The sequence below is a fragment of the Ascaphus truei genome, chromosome 4, assembly GCF_040206685.1.
Source record: "Ascaphus truei isolate aAscTru1 chromosome 4, aAscTru1.hap1, whole genome shotgun sequence".
NCBI classification, from domain to species: domain Eukaryota; kingdom Metazoa; phylum Chordata; class Amphibia; order Anura; family Ascaphidae; genus Ascaphus; species Ascaphus truei.
Window position 1 is genome coordinate 110,533,955 of NC_134486.1, and position 20,471 is coordinate 110,554,425.

The following is a 20,471-nucleotide window of genomic DNA, read 5'->3' on the forward strand; positions in this document are numbered from 1 at the left end:
ACGGTTTGTGTACAATCATATCGAGTTGCTGGCACTCTGTAAATTGTGTTTAGTAGGGTAAGAAAAACGTGACTCCCTATAATTGTGCTATGCATGGTGATGGGTGCAATCCGGTATCATTGGGATTATGTATTAAATCTTGTTTTGCCATGGGAGACCATCCTGAGTCCTAGGGAGGTTTTCTGTAAAATAAAAAAAAAAATCTTACTTTTTAACATATTAAGATTGCTCAGCAATTACATTTGGAAACTGAGTACTGTACTTCTAGCCAGTCCAGCCTCACTGCGAGGAACACATAACCCTATAGACTAGAGCATACCTGCCCTAGACATTCCACTGCAAGCTTCCAATAGAGCTATTTTTCCATATCATCAGTTGCCAACTACCTGGTGAAGCTACTGCACCGACACACTTTATTCGAGCAAATACCCGGTATGTACCTGGCAGATACCTGGAATGCGCCGCTCCTCACCTCTGACAAGCCACGTTGCGTTTGCCTTCCCAGCCTGGGTTCATGCCTGGCTGATGGGCGGCTGATCTGTTAAATGATAATGATTAGGATTTAATAGGCTGCAATGCTTCGCGTGTCTACCAGATGGCATAAATTCATGAATTGTAATGCAGTATATATATATGTACTGTGCAGTATTGCAGCCAGCGGGAATAAAATGCTTCAATCCCTGCCTGGAAAATAACTCAATGCACTCGGGCAGAAAACAGTCACAAACCTCAATACACCCGGGTATACCCGAATTCGTGGGACTAGCCGAGCTCGAATAAAGTGTGTCGCCAGTGTATACCCAAAGTTATGTTAGGAAAACATAACCCCCTAGAGCCTATGTAGGTTTCCTTTTTGAAAACATGCTCCCGGCTCAGAAGAAATTATATATATTTTTTAAGAAGAGAATTTTCTTTTTTCAAAATGGCCACTGGGCAGCTTCATGCTTTTGTGCGCCTATCAATAGCTCCCAAACCAGGAGTGTACTTAGATATACAACTAATGAGACCCTGCACAGAGAGACCACATTCAAATAATATTTTGGGGGGGAAGTTGAGCAGGCCCCTGTTCAACTATGAGACTTCTTTTCCTTGCTAGGGAAGATTTAAGCTATTTTGAAATGAAATCTTCCCTTGCAAGGAGGAGATGGCTACACGGGGCGTACTTTCCCTTTCATTTCTATTACTATGAAAGGGTTTTAAAGCAGAACTCAATGCCCTTCATACTGTATGCCAAAATATAATTTTAGCAATGTGTGCCAAAAATTTTTATTCATTGTTTAACAGAACGGTACTTTTCTGCATTCACCACTTTTTTAAATCACACTTCTACCAATGATTTCATGACACGGTAGATCAGTGAGGCTACTCCTGTAATAAAAGATAGATCTCCATACCACGAATCACTTCAATCATTTCCGTATGTGTTATTCTTCCCGACATCCAACATCATATTCAAAATCTGTGTATAATACTTTTATTGGACCAATGCGGATATCACAACGCACAATACGAGAATAAACCTTTTGTACACTGTTTAGTAAACACAGTATATGCGGGTAAAATAGTGGCTTAGTCAAGTTGTTTTTTTTTTTTTTAATAATGTTTTAATTTGTTATAGCTCAGCCACTTTATTCATGGTTTATGTAGACAGCAGCACTACAAATAATCTGTTCCTCAGTGAGCCTTATGAGGAGATATTTTATACTAACAGGTCTAATTGCGTAATCATAGAATTTCAAGTGGGGTTATTCATTAAGGACTGTTACAGGTTAATGCACCCGAACAGGCGCTAACTCCTATTCAAATCGATGGTAGTTAACGCCCATTTCCCACAGACTTTAGTGCATCTGACCCCGGGACTGCATGATGCAGATGTAGTAAGACTTACTGTACCCAGCGCCACTGGCGAATAGCAAACAACCGCAGCGCCTGCCGCGATTGCGCTGCGGGCGGTCCATGCTTCCGGATCGGACCCCTGCAGCGTTAATCCGTCCGGGCCGCCACTGTCGTGGGCCCGCGAGTGGCCTCGGCAAGGCAAGCAGTAAGTCTTGGTACATTTGTATATTTCACTTTTGTTTAGTGGAGAAAAACAGTTTATCATATGAATCGTGTAAATGATGTCATAAGGGGTTAAACTAAAAACGCAACTGGAATATTATCTCTTGCACAATCTAATGAGACATTAAATTAACTTTGAGATATTATTTAACTGTGTGTTCTTTTTCTGCATTGTTGTAAAGCTGGAAAGATGGTCTTGGGCTTTGTGCCATTATCCACAGACATCGGCCTGATCTCATTGACTACTCCAAGCTAAATAAGGTCAACATTCTATTGAGCTTGCTCACTTGAAGTGGACTTTTGATTTTCTATTTGTAGTCCTGAGAACTGCACTGACTAACTCTGCATGGTTTGCCTTGCAAAAAAAAGAAGGAAAAAGTCCCCTAAACGTAATCACAATATTGGTACAGAAATGTCACAAGCGGCAATTCTCCATTGTGTTTTTTTGTTAATGAAATCTGAAACAAAAAAATCTGTGTCTATGACTGCACTTGCCATTGACTTACTCTGGGGTCGAATTCTTGAGAACTTACTAGTTTTATTTTTTGATGTTTGCAGCTTTACGAAAAAAGGAATTCCACTATCACAGTGACAACACTGTCAATGACATCATTTAGAAATCAACAGACTCCCATGACTGGTGCAGTCATAAATCAGGAATGCCCCAGTTTAAATTGCATTATACAGTGTGTATATATATATATATATATATATATATATATATCTATATATATATATATATATATATATAAAATAACATTTTATGTTTAGTCAATATGGAGAAAACATTAAAAAAAATACTTATTTAATTATCTAGCTACTAAGGCAAAAGTATGAGCTTCTTTACTGAATTGTGGATCAATAACATGATTGGGTGAGATGGTAATACGTTTTGCATTTCTTTTTACACTGGACAATATACTAATCCAGTGTTCTCAACTCTTTCTCTAAATTAACCCGTCAGACCATGTTTTAGTGAAAACAAAAACCAATCACGCATTTACATCCAAGTTAAGTGGATACACATTAGCTTGGTAATTGTTAAGTTATTCCAGTGGTCTCACTGCAGATCCCTGAGGTGTGGGTGGAGAACTGGAGCACTGTTCTTCTCTCTTGGGTGCCTACTTATCCACCATAAGCCACACATAAAGCAACTATCCATATGCATTTATTTAGTATAAAGCATGGTGGTAGGTCCCAGGTATGTCAGATGTTTGTAAATGCAGATGTTCTGGGGCCCTCTCCCATAACCCTGACATTTATGCGTAATCATTCAGTTATAAACATTGATTTGGAATCATCTGATGAATGATATTAGTGCATTTCTCCAGGCTGTGTTGTACCCTGTGATCAACATACATTCTGTTAATGCCCCGAAGAACTGCCCGGATATGTGCAGCGGATCATAAATATTAATGGATCTAACATTAGGCCAAAATTATTAATGGGTCTAATATTGACCAAGACAATAGATCTTAAATCTATTCTTTTTTTTTACTTCAGTATGCGCTGGCAAAGTCGATAGCTTATCTTCCCCCAAAAAAGTATATATTGTAATCCTTATTATCAATGCTGCCGCCTCTCTCTCTTTGTTATGGGATGCTGACCAAAAGATAAAGCTGAAATCTTGTATAAATTTAAAAAAAGGCTACAGTCTATCTTCAAGGGATGATAGAGCATAGTCATCAATTTACAATTAAATGTGTTTTATTATGTGATAATATGTAATATAATTTGTGATGAAGCCACACAGGGAAAGGGGGTTAACTAATCCATATAAGTGATATTTGACTTTCTAAGCTTTGCAGTTTTTTGGTCCCTCCCAATTATGCACGAATAACCATATGATTTCTGGGTGTTAGCTTGAATTAATATTGACATTAAACAGATGTGGAGTGAAGTGATATATCCGAGTTGTGAAAATGATTTTCCGGTAAGCAAAAAAACAAAAAACACAATTTAAAAGGTTTCTTCTGTTATATCACTATCTTTCATATCTCTCCTCATCCCCTAAAACAGGTGTGCTCAGGGTCACCGACAGATTTCTGGGGGCTGAGGACTAGATTTATGACCGGGGCCATCCCCCCCAAACCCAGTCTTCCAGTCTTGGGAGCCTCCCATTTCAAAAACCTTGCAAGCCCCCTTTTCTACCCCCCCACCCCCTTCCCATGTATTTCTCTAACCCCTATCTCACTCTTACCTCCTCTCTTCCTTACTCACGCCCCCCCCCCTCAACCCTATCTTACACCACCTCTCTCCTCTCACTCCCCCCCACCTCCATCAGTTACCCCACTCTCACTCAATCCTGCTTCCTCTATCCCTCCTCCTCACACTCATTGACTCCGCCCCTCCCTGGCCACACACACGATCCCAGCCACAATAACTACCCCCCCCCCCTCCAAATACATGCAAAAAGAACACTCGCCCCCCATATACATACAAACAACCCCACCCCCAAATACATACAAAAACCCCACCCCCAAATTCATAGAAACAATCCCCCACCCCCAAATACATACAAATGCCCCCACCCCCAAATACATACAAAAAAGTCCCCGTCCCCCAAATACATTTTTTTTAAAACACCCTCCAACTACATACAACCCCCCCCTCCACCCAAATACATACAGAAAAAGTTCTATAGACTTACCTGCCTTGGGATGGTCTCAGGCCTCTGGTGCCAGAGGTAAAGCCCAACTGCTTTATCCGGCCGCCGAGCCCCCCCCGCAGCTACCGGGCCTGGGACACTTGTCCCGGCTCTCCCCCCCTGTCGGCGGCCCTGGGTGAGCTCAACTCCAGTCCTCAACCCCCCCAACAGGGGAACTTGACCTGTTGGGGGTGGGGGTCTTGAGGACTGGATTGAAGTACCCCTGTCCAAAAGCTCTCACAAGCAAATGGAGCATACTTGAGAATACAAATAACAATAAGGCCCATATTTACTAACCAAGTGGGGCATAAGGTGACTTATACAATAGCAATGCATAGTCAATATTGGCTTAAATGGATTGCATGCTTCCTATAGAACAGTTTAAAAAGTGTTCTGCTGTCCCGTTAGAATTCTGGGTCTGTAACCACATTTGCAGGATCTTTAACCAACAACATAAATGGTTTAACTGTTGACAATTTGGGGGTTTGCCGTGGCAAAAACACCATCCGTTTTAATCATTATGTTTAGTAGAGAATGTGGTACAGGACTTTGACAGATTTCCTCTGTGTTTTTAAAACAGGATGATCCTCTTGGAAACCTAAACCTTGCAATGGGCATTGCAGAAAAATACCTAGATATCCCAAAGATGTTGGATGCAGAAGGTAAAACCTGTCTTTCTAGTTAGTTTCTATAGTGAGCATGAAAAATATGCTCAATCAGTTTTTAAATGGATTGTATTTACGGTAGTTACCAAAGATGACAGAGGCTGACAAGTTGTGAGTGACAGTGATAGTAATAGGGAACTTTATTGATGGTTCTGCAGTGAGAAGCAATACACAGCACACTGTATGCTTTACATTGATAAGCTTTCAAGTCTACAATGTGTATATGAAGGCATCTAATTCTAATCCGAAAAGAGGATTGCACTACATTACCAATTTGAGGATTTTTGCAATGCTTTATGACATATACAGCTGAGCCCCATTATAACGCAATCCGTTACAGCGCGAATCCGCTTATAACGCGATGTAAGCGTGGCTCCCAATTTTCGTATTTATGAATACTTTACAACACGATTATTTATGTCTTAAATACTTTATTGTACAATGCATACAATTGTACATTATTTTTAACACCATCCGCTTACAACGCGATGTGATTCTTTGGACCCCAAGCACAGCGTTATAAGGGGGTTGAGCTGTAGTTTAATCATCAGATTTAAAATTTTAAAGCACTTGCAAAACCGTACATGATGAAATAACTAAGTGGGAATATTTATGTTTTGGTTTTAGGTTTGGGTGTTTACTACTGTAAATTATGTAAAAACTCAAAATAAGCAGGCACGTGCTAAAATAGCCCAATAAAGCATGAACAACTCTTAAAATAGGAATACAATTATAAAAACAATTAAGAAAGTGGAATAACACAACTGGAAAACATAAGATTATTACAAAGGATATGGTCACAAACACGTAGAGATGGGCAGTTTTCTGGTTTTGATTCAAAATCATTTTGCTGGAATAATTCTATATTGTACGAAGTGGTAGTTTTCGACTACATATCCCCATTTACTTCAATGGGAATTTTCATCCCAAAACTCCCTGCATGGACACTTGGGTGATGTAGACCCTAAGGGCTTTGATTTGGTATTTGGAATTTACGGTTCTGATTTCACTCCTGTAGCCTTGTCCATCTCTACAAATAACTGTTATTTTCCTATTCCAAGCATACATTTTCTGGTGCGCAGAAGGTAAAAAATATATATATTAGTGGGTATGCTTAATCCCTTCTTCCTCCTCTGTCAAGCAATAGAGAGATAAGTAGTTAAAGGTGCAATCCCTGCCCAAAAAGTATTTGAGAGCAAAGTACTCTTTTATTTTGCGCTCTTAATGAATGTCAATTCATATTAACCGATAGGCAGCAAAACAATTAATTCCTGTGTAGCAAAGGGCCGGCCATATTTTTCTATCCCACGGAAACGTACAATTTACACTCAGATATCTCTAGTGGGCTACATCATGAATCACTGAGATTGTAAGCTCACCCGGCAGGGACTCCTTCTCCAAATGTTACTTTTAAGTCTGAAGCGCTAATTCCCATTATGTGTTATATTATTATGCCACGTGTATTATTGCTGTGCAGAGCTATGTAAGTGGATGGCGCTATATAAATAGAGAGATACATACATTCAGTTCATGGAAGAAAGATAGAAAATGAGACATTAATAAAAAATACAGCTCAACCCCGTTTATAACGCGATCCGTTACAACGCGAATCCGCTTATAACGCGTTGCAAGCGTGGCTCCCAATTTTTGTATTTATGAATACTTTACAACACGATTATTGGTATCTTAAATACTTTATTGTACAATACATACAATTGTACATTATTTCTAACGCGAATCCGCTTATAACGCAATGTGATTCTTTGGACCCCAAGCACAGCGTTATAAGTGGGTTGAGCTGTAATTTTTTCTTGGGATTGCACCTTTGACATCTCCCTGTGCATCTAGTTACTCCCTTCTATAAGTAGAAAGAATGGAGATAAATCTCCTAGTCCAATGCTCTAAGAGATATTAAAGATGTGCATCACATAGTATCAAGTCTTTTTCTATAACACAGATATTTGACAGGTCCAGGTATATAATATATTCACACATAAGTCATTATGGCTCACAGAGTGGGGTATAATGTTGGCAGATAAATCAATCTAATAAACCATAACCCCTAGAGCTAGACTTGGGGAATCACTCCCATGAATGTACTCACGACCTCCATTGATGGATTCCTGGATCCTGCGTGCTCTCAGCCCAAAACGAACAATGCAAAGCTTCCTCCTGGCGTGGGAGGGATGATGGCGGTGCACTGCGTGTCAAACGCTGTGTGATGCGTTCCGGATAAAGGAAGTGCAGCTGAAACTGGTTACGTTGTAAAAAACAGCTTTTTATTGAACGTAGACAGGCATAGTAAAAAACAAGAGTCAGGGAAGAAGCCTCTGACGCGTTTCGTGCAGGTACTGCACTTTTTCTTTTTTTTTTTTAAGTGCAGTACCTGCATGAAACGCGTCAGAGGCTTCTTCCCTGACTTGTTTTTTTACTATGCCTGTCTACGTTCAATAAAAAGCTGTTTTTTCCAACGTAACCAGTTTCAGCTGCACTTCCTTTATCCGGAACGCATCACACAGAGTTTGACATGCAGTGTACTCCCTTCTTCATATGCCCCTGCTGGATATTTTGCTAAGCTTTGGTTTATCGAGGACAAACAGCTAATATTCTCGCATAAATATCCTGTGTGTTGATGGCTCTCTAACCATTTTTTCTTCTCTTTTCTTTTCTTTATTTCCCGGCAGATATTGTAAACACTGCGAAACCCGATGAAAGAGCGATCATGACTTATGTATCATGCTTTTATCATGCTTTCGCTGGAGCTGAACAGGTATCTCAGATATCTCTACCATGGTTAAATCATCTGCTGCCAGAGAACTTTGCAATGCATTGCTGGCCCATCTGGCAGTAATGTAACGTTGGAAACCCATTGTTAAAGAACTGGACAGCATGGCTTGATAGATGTAGCACCAAACCATACTATAGCCCCCATTGTTCCAATCACGCTATTGTATATACTGTATATATCCCTTGCTTTACAAATTGTGCGCGCGCAATCTGTTGCAGCCCCCTCTGGTATTGATGATTTGTACAATATACTGTCTGATCACTAAGTTCATGCAGGGTCGTCACGATTTTTAAGTGATACCTTTTCCTTTTCTGTGATTTTACTAGGGGTCTTAAGTAGTAGTATTACTCCTGGCTAATATGCCAATATGTTTTACAGGCCGAAACTGCAGCTAATCGAATCTGCAAAGTACTCGGTGTGAATCAGGAAAATGAGAAGATGATGGAAGAGTATGAAAGGCTTGCAAGTGAGGTAAGAAGGCATGTCAATGCAATTAGTACTTTATTCACGATCAAACCTATTTTCTCTTCCCACAGCTACCTGTAGGACACCTGCCCCTACGAAACGTGGATTTGAGAATACATTACCTTTCTACGATAACAAAAACATCTTGACGTGTTCAGTACATTTTTGCAGAGCTCAGTTAGCCTCTTGCGTTTGTAATGTTAATCTGTGGTAAGGTGGTTTCAAACATAAAGGTAGAAATAGGAGTCAGTAAAATGGCCACAATAGTGGACAATGCTATGAGATCAATGCTGTGTGACTTCATCAAATTACCAAGAAGGTTATTTATCAAAAATGTCCTTGCAAATAAAGTGGGGCGGTACTTGTAAACACATACTGTACTGCAATAGATTTTCAAAGAGGAAAACAGCATTGGTTTCAATGGGAGGGATTTTTGTTGATAAATCTGTGTTTTTGCCTTACTTTTGCAACCGCCAGAGACTTTGACAAATAATCCCCCCATATTTTTACTATTATATTGCTTTTATTTAAATGTTAAATATTCTATTTTGTCCTGTGGTTGATTAAGGGTCAGAGGTGATCTTTTTAGGTTGCCCTAGCTAGCCTACTAATGAATTAAGAGAGAGGTGCCATATGAACAATATACAATAAGAGAAGAAAACTATACAGAACAATTATATTCCATAGCTACATGTCTCTAAGTGGTTCTGTAACTTTGTAATTCTCTAGTAAGCGATGCTTTTAGAGGTTGGCTTCAGTGGCCTTTCACTTACCTATCAGTGACTTAGCTTTTAGAATGGATACGACGTACGATTCCGTGGCTGGAAAATCGTACTCCAGAGAAGAGCATGCAAGCCATGCTGAAGAAACTGGAGGATTTCCGAGACTATCGTCGTAAACACAAGCCACCCAGGGTCCAGGAGAAATGTCAGCTGGAGATCAATTTCAACACTCTACAGACTAAGCTGCGAATAAGCAACAGGCCAGCATTCATGCCGTCTGAAGGAAAGCTGGTTTCAGTAAGTGTAGAGAACCTTCTTATGTTGGCAATATGGAGCTTTTGGGGGCTTACAATGTAATATGGTTCTCCGGCTGTTCAGATGTTAATTCCCAAATACTGTACATGATATCCAATAATTTTCCAGAGTAAGACAATAAAGCATGAGAAATCCAGACCTCAGTTGAAAATAATTCATGATTATGTTTTGCATGTCACAAGATGTTCTCTGTCATTTCAGAAGAACAACATTATATGGCTGAATTTACATATCCATCTCGCAGGATTTCCTACATTTCACACATTTCCTAAGTTTTTAAAAGTCCTGTCATTTTCTACTCCAAGTGGCGGATTTATAATTTTGCTGCCCTTATGCTCATACCTTTTTGCCGCCCCTAAATTTTTCATCTTGCCCTCTCCGCAATACACATAATACCGCCCTCTCCTCAAAATACTACATTTAATCACCCCCCGGACCCTGCAGAACACACAATATAGCACCCCCTGTGGCACACACAAAATGGAATCCCCCACACCCTCGTGCAGAACTCCCAAGCTAGTCCCCTGTCATCGTGAGATTGTAGTTCAGTCCTGGATCTCCAAGTCTCCACTTGCCATTAAGAATTCAGGACCATTTAAAACAAGAATGCACTGACATTAGAGTTAGAAAACAAGGAACATGCCTAGCGAGTTTACATGGAAAGGCAAAAGGCATACATTAAGCCATGTTTCCCTTGTTACATAGGATATTGCAAATGCCTGGCAGAGGTTGGAGCATGGTGAGAAGGGATATGAGGAATGGTTACTTAATGAGTTGAGAAGACTTGAGAGGCTGGATCACCTGGCTGAGAAATTCAGGCAGAAGTGTACTTCACACGAATCCTGGACATCTGGTAAGTAACACAGGCACTGAGGTAGAAGTTATCGACACTCGGCTACAATACTGATGCATTGATATCATGGCCATAGGTAACACATTGGCTTCAGCTGTGTTGCGGATAAACAGGCCACGGCGATTGGGAAAACTCCCATTGACATGAATGGGGGGGTGGGGTTGGGGGGCGGTTGCGATTGGCTGCTTTGGAGCTTATAAAATACTGTAAGCCCAACATTCTGAATCAGAAGGGCAACAGCTTCAGATACAGCACATGACATAGTCCCCCAAGATAGCACCACATATCCCATCATAACTCAGAATATCATCATTTCCATAAGATTTCATGGCAGAATGTCTGTGCAGAACATCACAACTTATCCCACCATTATTTTTGTGTATCAGATAGAAAAAGGAGAAAATAGCTATTTTTTATCTTAATAATAACTCCTTTCAGTCTTTTGTGTTCCACATCACCTGACCAGTTGTAAATTGAAGACCATATGGTATTTGTATTATTGATAAACCATTTGCTTTGTTGTCTCTTTGTTCAGGGAGAGAACAGCTCTTAGTGCTAAAAGACTACGAGTCTTCATCGCTGACAGAAGTGCGCGCTCTGCTGAAGAAACACGAGGCATTTGAGAGCGAGTTGTCTGCGCGCCAGGATAGAGTAGAACAGATTGCTGCCATTGCCCAGGAGTTGAAGTACGTTCCACTTACAGGCGCACAGCTGCTGACATTCAGTTGATAAAACTATTTCCATGGAATTTGATAATGTCGTAGGTACTGTGTAAAAGAATTCCACAGATAGCGGTGTAAGAATATTATCTTGCAATTTTTTTAAATCCTTTTCTTTTGCCAGCTAAATTTAGACCTGAATCAGAAAGGTCTAGTTTGTGCAAATGGTTTAGTGGTCTCTGTGATCCAATTTATTCACAAAACACTGTATTAGTTAAATGGTTACACTGCTAATGAATGCTCAGACAACATGCATGCACAAAATATAATTGACCTCCTACAACTATTTCTTTGGCATGCGTGTGGTGATCGTATCGTACGACATGTAGGAGCTGTATAGTTTATTAGTTGATATGGTGCAATAGTACCTATATTATTCACTAGTGGTATTTTAGCAAAATGCACTGGGCTCATAGTCCATACCCCTCACAACTATTACCTATGCTCCCTATAATTTACAAGTCATGTATGTCACTAGATACAATTAGGTTATGGTGGCTACCAAAGTGGTAAAATTCCTCCACTGTACAAAATACTTTAAAGAAAGAAGGCACATGAGGGAACTGGTATGTCATCCACAGGTCCCCAAACCTGCTTTGTTCATCCACAGTCACATCATACAGTAGTTAAATTGTATGCAGTACAAAGATTCTTGGACTAGTGATATGCAAATAAGCACCTTTGTCTGCAGCACACTCATAGGTATTCTTTCCTTGTTCTACTTTGTACAGTGGAGGGGTTTTGTCACTCTGTTTAATCACTATAACCCAAGTGTGTATGGTTTGCAACCACTACCTGCTTCACATTGCAGAATTAGTGACCAAGTTTAAACAGATGTATCTAAAAGGTATGAAACACCTGTCTTTCATTGGGTTCACTGATTATGTATCGTCCTTGCCAAGGGTTAGCTGTATAAACTGTTCAATGCACTCTAGGGAAACCGTGTACTAAAATAAATAGAAGCTAACATTGACACACCTGTTAGGTATTAATTTTCATGTCATTACCCAGAATCCTTGTCTGGAGCTCAACTAACGTATGATGTGGCAACAATGTGGTTATGTAACACATACATAAGTACAATCAACCATATTCTCTCTTTATTTCACCAAATTAGTTTAAGAAAATAAAAGTAAAGGTAGATGCATAACATAACATAAATAAAGATATTTTGACACACATACTTGTTTCAAAAGAGTTCTCTTATCACAATTCACGCTCAAGCTAAATATTTAATATCTACAAACCGTAGTATTAAGTAAGGATAGTCATGTTTGGAGGTTTAGAAATCCAAACTTCGTGAACCATGGATTCGTTTTTTTTTTTTAAATAAATATGGTGAACTTTTGAGTTTGTAGAAAAGGAAACCTGCAAACTTTTGCAGAAAAGTGCAAAACTTAAAAAATAATGTAAACAAAATCTGCTTCTTTTGAGGGGTTTTTTCCCCCTTCATTTTATACAAATTAAAAACTAAAACTAATCAAGTTCCAGCAAAATTAAACATTGTTTTGTTTTTTTAGAACCACTCCAGTGAAAGGGCACACCCTTCGGTATTATGCAAATATGTCTTGTGCTAAAAACCTGGTATTCATGGGTGCATTGCCCCTTTTTATTGACTCAATCTCTATAACTAGATTTTTGAAGTTTACCTATTATTATTATTATTATTATTTTAGAATTATGTGCCATCTTGAAAAGTTGATGGCAAATTATGGCAGATCATAAAACTAAAACTAAATTCCTTGCCATGTAGTATTATTTTGTGCCGTGTACATACGCAAGGTAGACTGAATTATACAGGTTAGTTTTGCTGCAGAATAATGTTTTTGTTCCACCCGCCCCACAGTGAACTAGATTATCACGATGCAGCCAGAGTTAATGAACGATGTCAGAAAATATGTGACCAATGGGACCGGCTCGGTACCCTAACCCAGAAAAGGAGAGAAGCACTTGAGGTAATTCTTGGTGAATTTATCTAAACAAAAAGGAATATGGTAACTACAGTACATGTTTAGTCACTTCTAATAGTTAATTACGCGCATTTAGAAGTGGTGTCCAATTTAGTGTCGATTATCATTTTGCAATGGAATGGAAACTGTAAATTGGAACGATTCTGGAGCCGGAATAGAATCCGTTGTATGGCTGAAGAATGTCTCAATCGGAGCCAAAATGAAAGACGCAACATCTGCTCCTATTCCGTGCGTAATTCTTCTCTAGTCAAGGAATTTAACTCACATGACTTAGGGCGTCAGTACAAACCATGGCGGGACTGGTGAGTAAGTGGAGTGCGGGTTCAAAGTGTTTCTTTGAGCTGCTTATTGCTTTCATTTCATTATCTTGATAAGCGGATCCAACTGAAGTGTTCATCAACTTTCTTTTATCTTTCTACTAGGATCCTCGTTTTGAGTGATCCAAATGGTAAGATACTTGATTAGTTGATCGATAATTAAGTCCATTAAATGGTTTTATTTTTAATAGATTTCACAATCACCAGGCTATCGTGGTTGTAAATATAATTGCAGAATCCTCTGCTGATTGTTTTAAACGTAATGTACTGTAAAAACCATTAAGTACCCTGCAGTTACGTGGTTTGTTTCCCTGCATGGGACTCTCAGGTGAGTCCGCGGCATCTTTCAGGTCCATGTAGTTTCACCTTCAGATTTGTTTCATTTGTTCTTTCCAGTTATTGTATTTACTTTTTAAAGCACTATGACTGGGCATAAGTGCAAGGTGGCAAGTCGTTTTTTCCACTAAGTGACAATAATTGGCCTGTCATTGGCAGATGACTGTTAATTCATTGGAAAAAAAGGGATTTTATTTATTTATTTATTTATAAAATATTTTACCAGGAAGTAATACATTGAGCGTTACCTCTCGTTTTCAAGTATGTCCTGGGCACAGAGTAAGACAAATAATACATGGTTACAAATACAGTTCCATAAATGAACAGGGTATACATTATGTACAAGACATTGTGTGCACAGTTAAAGAAATATATATTATGGGCGCATGAAACAGTTACAGACAAGATTAAAGTGTGAGACAGCCTTAGATTTGAAAGAACTTAAACTGGTGGTGGATGTGAGAGTCTCTGGTAGGTTGTTCCAGTTATGGGGTGCTCGGTAGGATAAGGAGGAACGACCGGATACTTTGTTGAGCCTTGGGACCATGAACAGTCTTTTGGAGTCTGATCTCAGGTGATGAGTGCTGCAAGTGGTAGGGGTGAGGAGCTTGTTCAGGTAGCTGGGTAGCTTGCCCATGAAGAATTTAAAGGCAAGACAGGAAAGGTGAACTTTGCGCCTAGACTCTAGTGATGACCAATCTAGTTCTTTGAGCATTTCGCAGTGATGTGTGTTGTAGTTGCATTGGAGAACAAAACGACAAATTGAATTGTAGAGGGTGTCAAGTTTGCCAAGGTGGGTTTGAGGTGCCGAGCCATATACTACGTCTCCATAGTCAATAATTGGCATTAGCATCTGCTGTGCGATACGCTTTCTGACCAGGAGACTTAGGGAGGATTTGTTCCTGTAAAGTACCCCTAGTTTGGCATAGGTCTTGGTTGTCAGAGTATCAATGTGCATCCCGAATGTTAAGTGGGAGTCAAACCATAAGCCCAGGTATTTAAAACTAGTGACAGGAGTTAGGGTGGTGTTGGCGTTGGTCCTAATCTGGAGCTCAGTCGCTGGAAGCTTTAAAAATTTAGCCTTGGTCCCAAATACCATTGTTACAGTCTTGTCAGCGTTTGGGAAAACAGTTTGTTTTGGGAAATCCAATTTTCGAGTCTCAAAAAGTCAGACGGAAGTATGTATTGAAGGTCAGAGAGGCTATGGCTGTGTGCATATAGGATTGTGTCGTCTGCATACATGTGTATTGAGGCTTCCATACAAGCTGTGGGAAGATCATTAATGAACACTGAGAAGAGTAGGGGCCCAGAACAGAGCCTTGTGGGACACCACAAGTGATATCCAGGGGGTTTGAGTTAGAGCCTGAGATGGACACATGTTGGGATCTACCTGATAGGTAGGACTGAAACCAGTTTAAAGCATGCTTCCCTATTCCAGAGCTCTGGAGTTTGTTAAGCAGGATAGCATGATCAACTGTGTCAAAATCCTTTGCAAAATCTAGGAATACTGCACCAGTGAGTTGTCCCCGTTCCATTCCACACTGGATTTCATTGCAAACTTTTAGCAGGGTAGTTACGGTGGAGTGTTTGGGACGAAAGCCAGATTGGAATTGGCTAGGGAAATTTGTCTTGGTGTAGAAATCGCTAAATTGGGAGTGGACACATTTTTCCATTACTTTGGATAGAATTGGGAGGAGTGAGATTGGCCTGTAGTTTGAGACAGTGTTTTTGTCCCCACTTTTGAAGATTGGGACAACTCTGGCAGTTTTCCATGTCTTAGGGATATGGCCTGCAGACAGGATAGAGTTGACTATGGAAGCAATTGGTTTGGCAATGGCTGGGGCACCAAGTCGTAGGAACCTAGATTGTAGTAAGTCAGGTCCGCATTGGCTGCTTAGTTTTAGTTTGAGGAGTGCTTGTGTAATCTCCTCTTCAGATACTGGGCCAAATTGAAAATTGTGGGCAGTGTTGGGAAGGGGTGGGGCTGTGTGTGTACTCCCAGGGTGACATTCAGGTTTGTGGTTTGGGCTGCGTTTCGCTAATAAGTTAGTGGCACACCCCACAAAGTAATCATTGAATGCATTTGCAATGTCAGTGGGGTTTGTCAGAGTAATATCACCCTTAGTGATGTTACTTGGTTGTTGATGGTTAGGAGGCTGGAATATATTGTTGATAACCTTCCAGAAGTTAGCTGGGTTTGATGTATTTTGGTGGAGATTGTCAGAGTAATATTGTGCTTTTGCATGCCTTGTTTGCCTTGTGCACATATTCCGCATGCATCTGTAGTGATTGAGATCCTTGGTAGTGCCAGTTACTTTGTAGCTTTTCCACAAGGTATCCCTGAGCTGGTAGAGTGCAATAAGGTCAGGTGTAACCCATGTAAGGTGGGCCCCCCGTACCCTTATTTTGCGTAGTGGAGCATGGGTATCGCAGAGTTTTAAGAACTCTGATTGGAAATAGTCGAGCGCAGAATCAGGGTCGGGAATTAAATCGATTCTGTGCCATGGGCAGTTGGTAAGGTCATCCAGAAACTGTTGTGGGTTAAAGTTCTTAAATGTTCTGATGAGGAGAACTCTAGGGCTTGAATGGGGAGGTTTAATTTTCCTGACACAGTACACTATTGCATGGTCACTGAAAATATCAGGAAGGATGCCAGAGGATTGGATTCTGCTGGGGTTTGAGGAGAGAATCCAGTCTAGCAAGGAATGGTTATGCGATTTCAGGTTTGTCCGTGTGGGTTGGGAAATGAGTTGTGATAGGTTAAGTTTTGTGGTTTTTAGGGTCAAGCCAATTGAAGTTGAAATCCCCAAGAACTAGCAGCTCACTCTTCTCATTCAGAGAGGAAATGGAGCCAAGAAACTGGGTGATATCAGTCAGGGATTGTAGATGGGCTTTAGGGGGGCAGTAGACGCCAGCGAGCAAGATGGGCTTAGAAAAGGGGAGGCAGATTTTGCCAACTAGAATTTCAAAAGAGGGTGGGCTTGGGGGGCAATTTAACAGTGTAAATTGTAATGTGTCTGCAATATAAAATAACACTCCTCTTCCTCTCTTTGACCTATCTCTCCTAGAAATGGAGTATCCCTGAATGGCGATATTTGCATCAGGGGTTTTAGGGGTTAGCCATGTTTCTGTAAGAACGATGGCTTTGGGTTTATGCATAAGGCACCATGCCCTTAGTTCGTCCAGTTTGGGCAGCAGGCTCCGGATGTTTATATGGGCGACAGATAGCCCTTTTTGGAATTTAAAGGTGGAATTCTCAGGGGCATGGGACAGAGCTGAAATGGGAGGACCTGGGTTAGGTTCAATATCACCTGCTAAGGAGAGTAATAGTATGAGTAGAAATTTGGGTAGTGGTTTGCAAGTTGTAAATTTGTGGTGTTTGCCATTAGAGTGAGCAGTGGTTGGAGTGCTGGTTTTTAGAGTTCTCCACCAACATTCAGTAGATAGTGCAAGGCTTTTGAGTAGTCCAGGGTGTATGGTGATGTTGGGTGTGGGCCAGGATGGAGGAGTTTGTAGTGAATAGAGGGAGTAACATCTCCATGAGGCCAGGAGAAAGAAAAATGTTAAAATACATATCAGGTTCATTATGCCAGAGGTTTGCAGTGCTGCATGGAGCTGTTGTGAGCAAAGTGAGTGTGTGCAGACTAAACAGCAGGGGTGAGCCTGTTCCTTGTCAAGTGTTTTGCTGCATTGCAATGCTAGAGTCAATTCAGGGTTTCAGTGTTTTGTGCAGTCAGTTTTGGGAGAGGCTGCAGTGAAATAAGTTGTAAAGGGGTGGGGGGTTAAATATGCAGGTTAGCACGCATGGGATCATAGTGTGGTCATAAAAGCTCACCGTTTGTTAGCGTACTGGTGATAACCATATGATTATTATAATGTTCATAAGGCAAATAAATCCAGTTGGCCAAATGATGGAGCGGATATAAACCAAAGTCAATAATACTCCCAGTTTAGAAGAGAAGCCCTTGAATGACAATATCAAGAGGGGATGTCAATAGAATGACACTAACTGACAGACTTAGACCCCCTCACAACATACAATGTTAAATCTCCTGGAGTGAGACTTATAAAATCGAAATATATATATCCATTTACTCACGACCATGTAGTTTGGTGTCCGGAGGTAGCGTACTCCCTGCTTGCAGTTGAAAACCGGAATTGAAGTCCCGTGGGGGAAGAAATAAGCGGTCCACTACTGGAAAATGATACGGTTGGATCGCTCAGGAACGTCTAAAAATATTATATATTGGAACATCGTAAAAATGTAGTGAACTAATAGAGAAAAGTCTGACGTGTTTCGCAATTTGTCAAAGAGCTTTGACAAAGCGCACATACGTGCAAAACGTGTCAGGGTTTTCTCTGTTCACTACATTTTTACGATGTTGCCAATGGCCCAATAAATAATATTTTGAATATGTTCCTGAGCGATACTTATTATTTTCCAGCAGTGCACTGCTTATTTCTTCCCCCACAGGACCTCAATTCTTGACTGCTAATTCATGACCTATAGCAGTACTGTATATAACAGTATTTAAGAAAGCATGGGTCTGTGTGTATCTTTGTAAATAAGTGTGCATGTATAAAACTGTGTATATCACTGTCAGTATCAGTGTCTTTGTGTATGTATCAGTGTGCTGTGTTTGCACCAGTGTGTCCATTATATTTAGTAGTGAATATTATTGTATTTATACAGTCGTACACTAGGTTTAAAAAGAATTGGGATCTGGCATTAGAGGTCAGAAGTTATAAATAATAGGCACCATTACTACATATACTGCCTCACGCATCCAGACACACATTTTAGGGTCTGGAAGGGAGTAATGTCAGGTTAACCTTAATGAAGTTTAGTGCATAGGGAATTATGATAATGCCTCATTTGTATCTCATTATCACTAACATCAGTTATAGTTAATGCTATTCTCTTTAGGGCAGATAACCTGGCTTAACGTCATGTTATTGTCCTTGGTGAATACAGTGATTTAGGTTAACATCAGGTTAAGTAGCCCAACAGAGCTTAGTTCACCACCCCCTTAAACTAGCGACAAAGACTTAAATTACTACTCGATGGAAATTGGAAACCTTTTTTGAGGGTCTGTGATCAACGTCTTACAGACACAAAGCTTGCCGTAAGTATTTTTAATATAAATTATCCTGCTTATTTTTGCACCAGTTTTGCAACTGGATGACTATGATAAATATCACCCTGTCTTTGCTGTTAGTGAAGTCCTGGAATACATTAGTACATACTGTAGCTGTTCCACCAAACTCATGTGACATTCCATGTACAAACACACTGACGTCTATCTGTTATCTCACTTCTCTCTATACTTTTGTACAGCGGACAGAGAAACTTTTGGAAACCATTGACCAGCTTCACCTAGAGTTTGTCAAGAGAGCTGCACCTTTCAACATCTGGATGGAAGGAGCCATGGAAGATCTGCAGGACATGTTTATTGTCCATAGCGTGGAGGAAATCCAGGTGCATTATGTCACAGGAAATCTAGTAAAAAATCAGAGGCCAATCTTTTATAGGTCATTATTTTCAAACAACATCACTAGATTGGATTCAAATATTATTATTCTCCATTCAGTTAAATGATCACAACAAATGTATAACTGACCATTTACCTGAACTGTTTTGCCTTGCAATACGTTATGCAATATACTGCTCTAGCATAAACCACGTCATTTCCACCCCATTTAACATTTGAAAATGTGCAGTCAAGTCAAATAATACAGAATTCATTTTACCTTTCCAAAGTAACCCAAATGTAACTTGTAATCCATTATGTAGATAAAAGTCATTGGTCATGTCACCAATATTTATGTTGTTTCTGATCGATTTTCAATACATGACTCTACTACATTTCTTGCATCATTTATTAACCTTACATTGCTTGTATGTGGTATTTTCCCCTCAGAAATTAATCACTGCCCATGAGCAATTTAAATCCACCATGCCAGAGGCAGACAGTGAAAGACAGGCTATCTTGGGCATCCAGAATGAGGTGGAAAAAGTGATTCAGAGCTACAATATCAGAATATCTGCAAGCAATCCATACAGCATTATCACGCTGGATGAAATCCGCACCAAGTGGGAAAAGGTAATTGGGAAACAGAAGATATTTTCTTGCGCACAGACAATTAAGACATATGTTGGGTACATAGAAACTGGTTTGATTATGTTTATAAACGGCAAAAGACTAAATAGTTTTAGATAAAAACTTAGGCAAACATAGGTTGTTATTATACTCACTTTATCTTTGTAGAGTCTGCTTTTTTTTTTTTAAGAGCACTAATCTATAGGTTTACAATTTATACTAAGAAATTAACTAGCCTATTTCCCTTACCCCCAACTTGATTTCATTTCAGTGTAAGATAAGTTGTTGATGCTAGTGGCAGTAATAACTTTCTTCAATGTACTGATTTGATTGTACATCCATGAAGCCAACTCAATTCACACATACAGTGGCCATGCTCTTGTATTGAATAGGAATAATGTAGTTGCATTGTAGCAAAATAGAGACACTTCTCATAATAGCATATAGTCAGGTTGCTATTTGTACATTTTACACATGGCAAATTATTATAGTATGTAAATGTAATCACGTTTCCA

The 20,471-nt window shown here is 39.9% G+C and overlaps 1 protein-coding gene across 1 annotated transcript in view; it reads left to right on the plus strand.

Annotated features, from left to right (window-relative positions):
* The window catches only part of ACTN2 (actinin alpha 2), a 59,333-nt gene that overhangs the window by 20,692 nt on the left and 18,170 nt on the right, over positions 1-20,471 (plus strand). Inside the window, exons 6-15 of the mRNA XM_075596399.1 lie at positions 2,241-2,319; positions 5,286-5,367; positions 8,055-8,140; positions 8,537-8,629; positions 9,412-9,642; positions 10,366-10,513; positions 11,049-11,199; positions 13,079-13,187; positions 19,194-19,334; positions 19,777-19,959. Of these exons, the coding sequence (XP_075452514.1) occupies positions 2,241-2,319; positions 5,286-5,367; positions 8,055-8,140; positions 8,537-8,629; positions 9,412-9,642; positions 10,366-10,513; positions 11,049-11,199; positions 13,079-13,187; positions 19,194-19,334; positions 19,777-19,959 (1,303 nt within the window). The remainder of the gene's footprint in view (positions 1-2,240; positions 2,320-5,285; positions 5,368-8,054; positions 8,141-8,536; positions 8,630-9,411; positions 9,643-10,365; positions 10,514-11,048; positions 11,200-13,078; positions 13,188-19,193; positions 19,335-19,776; positions 19,960-20,471) is intronic.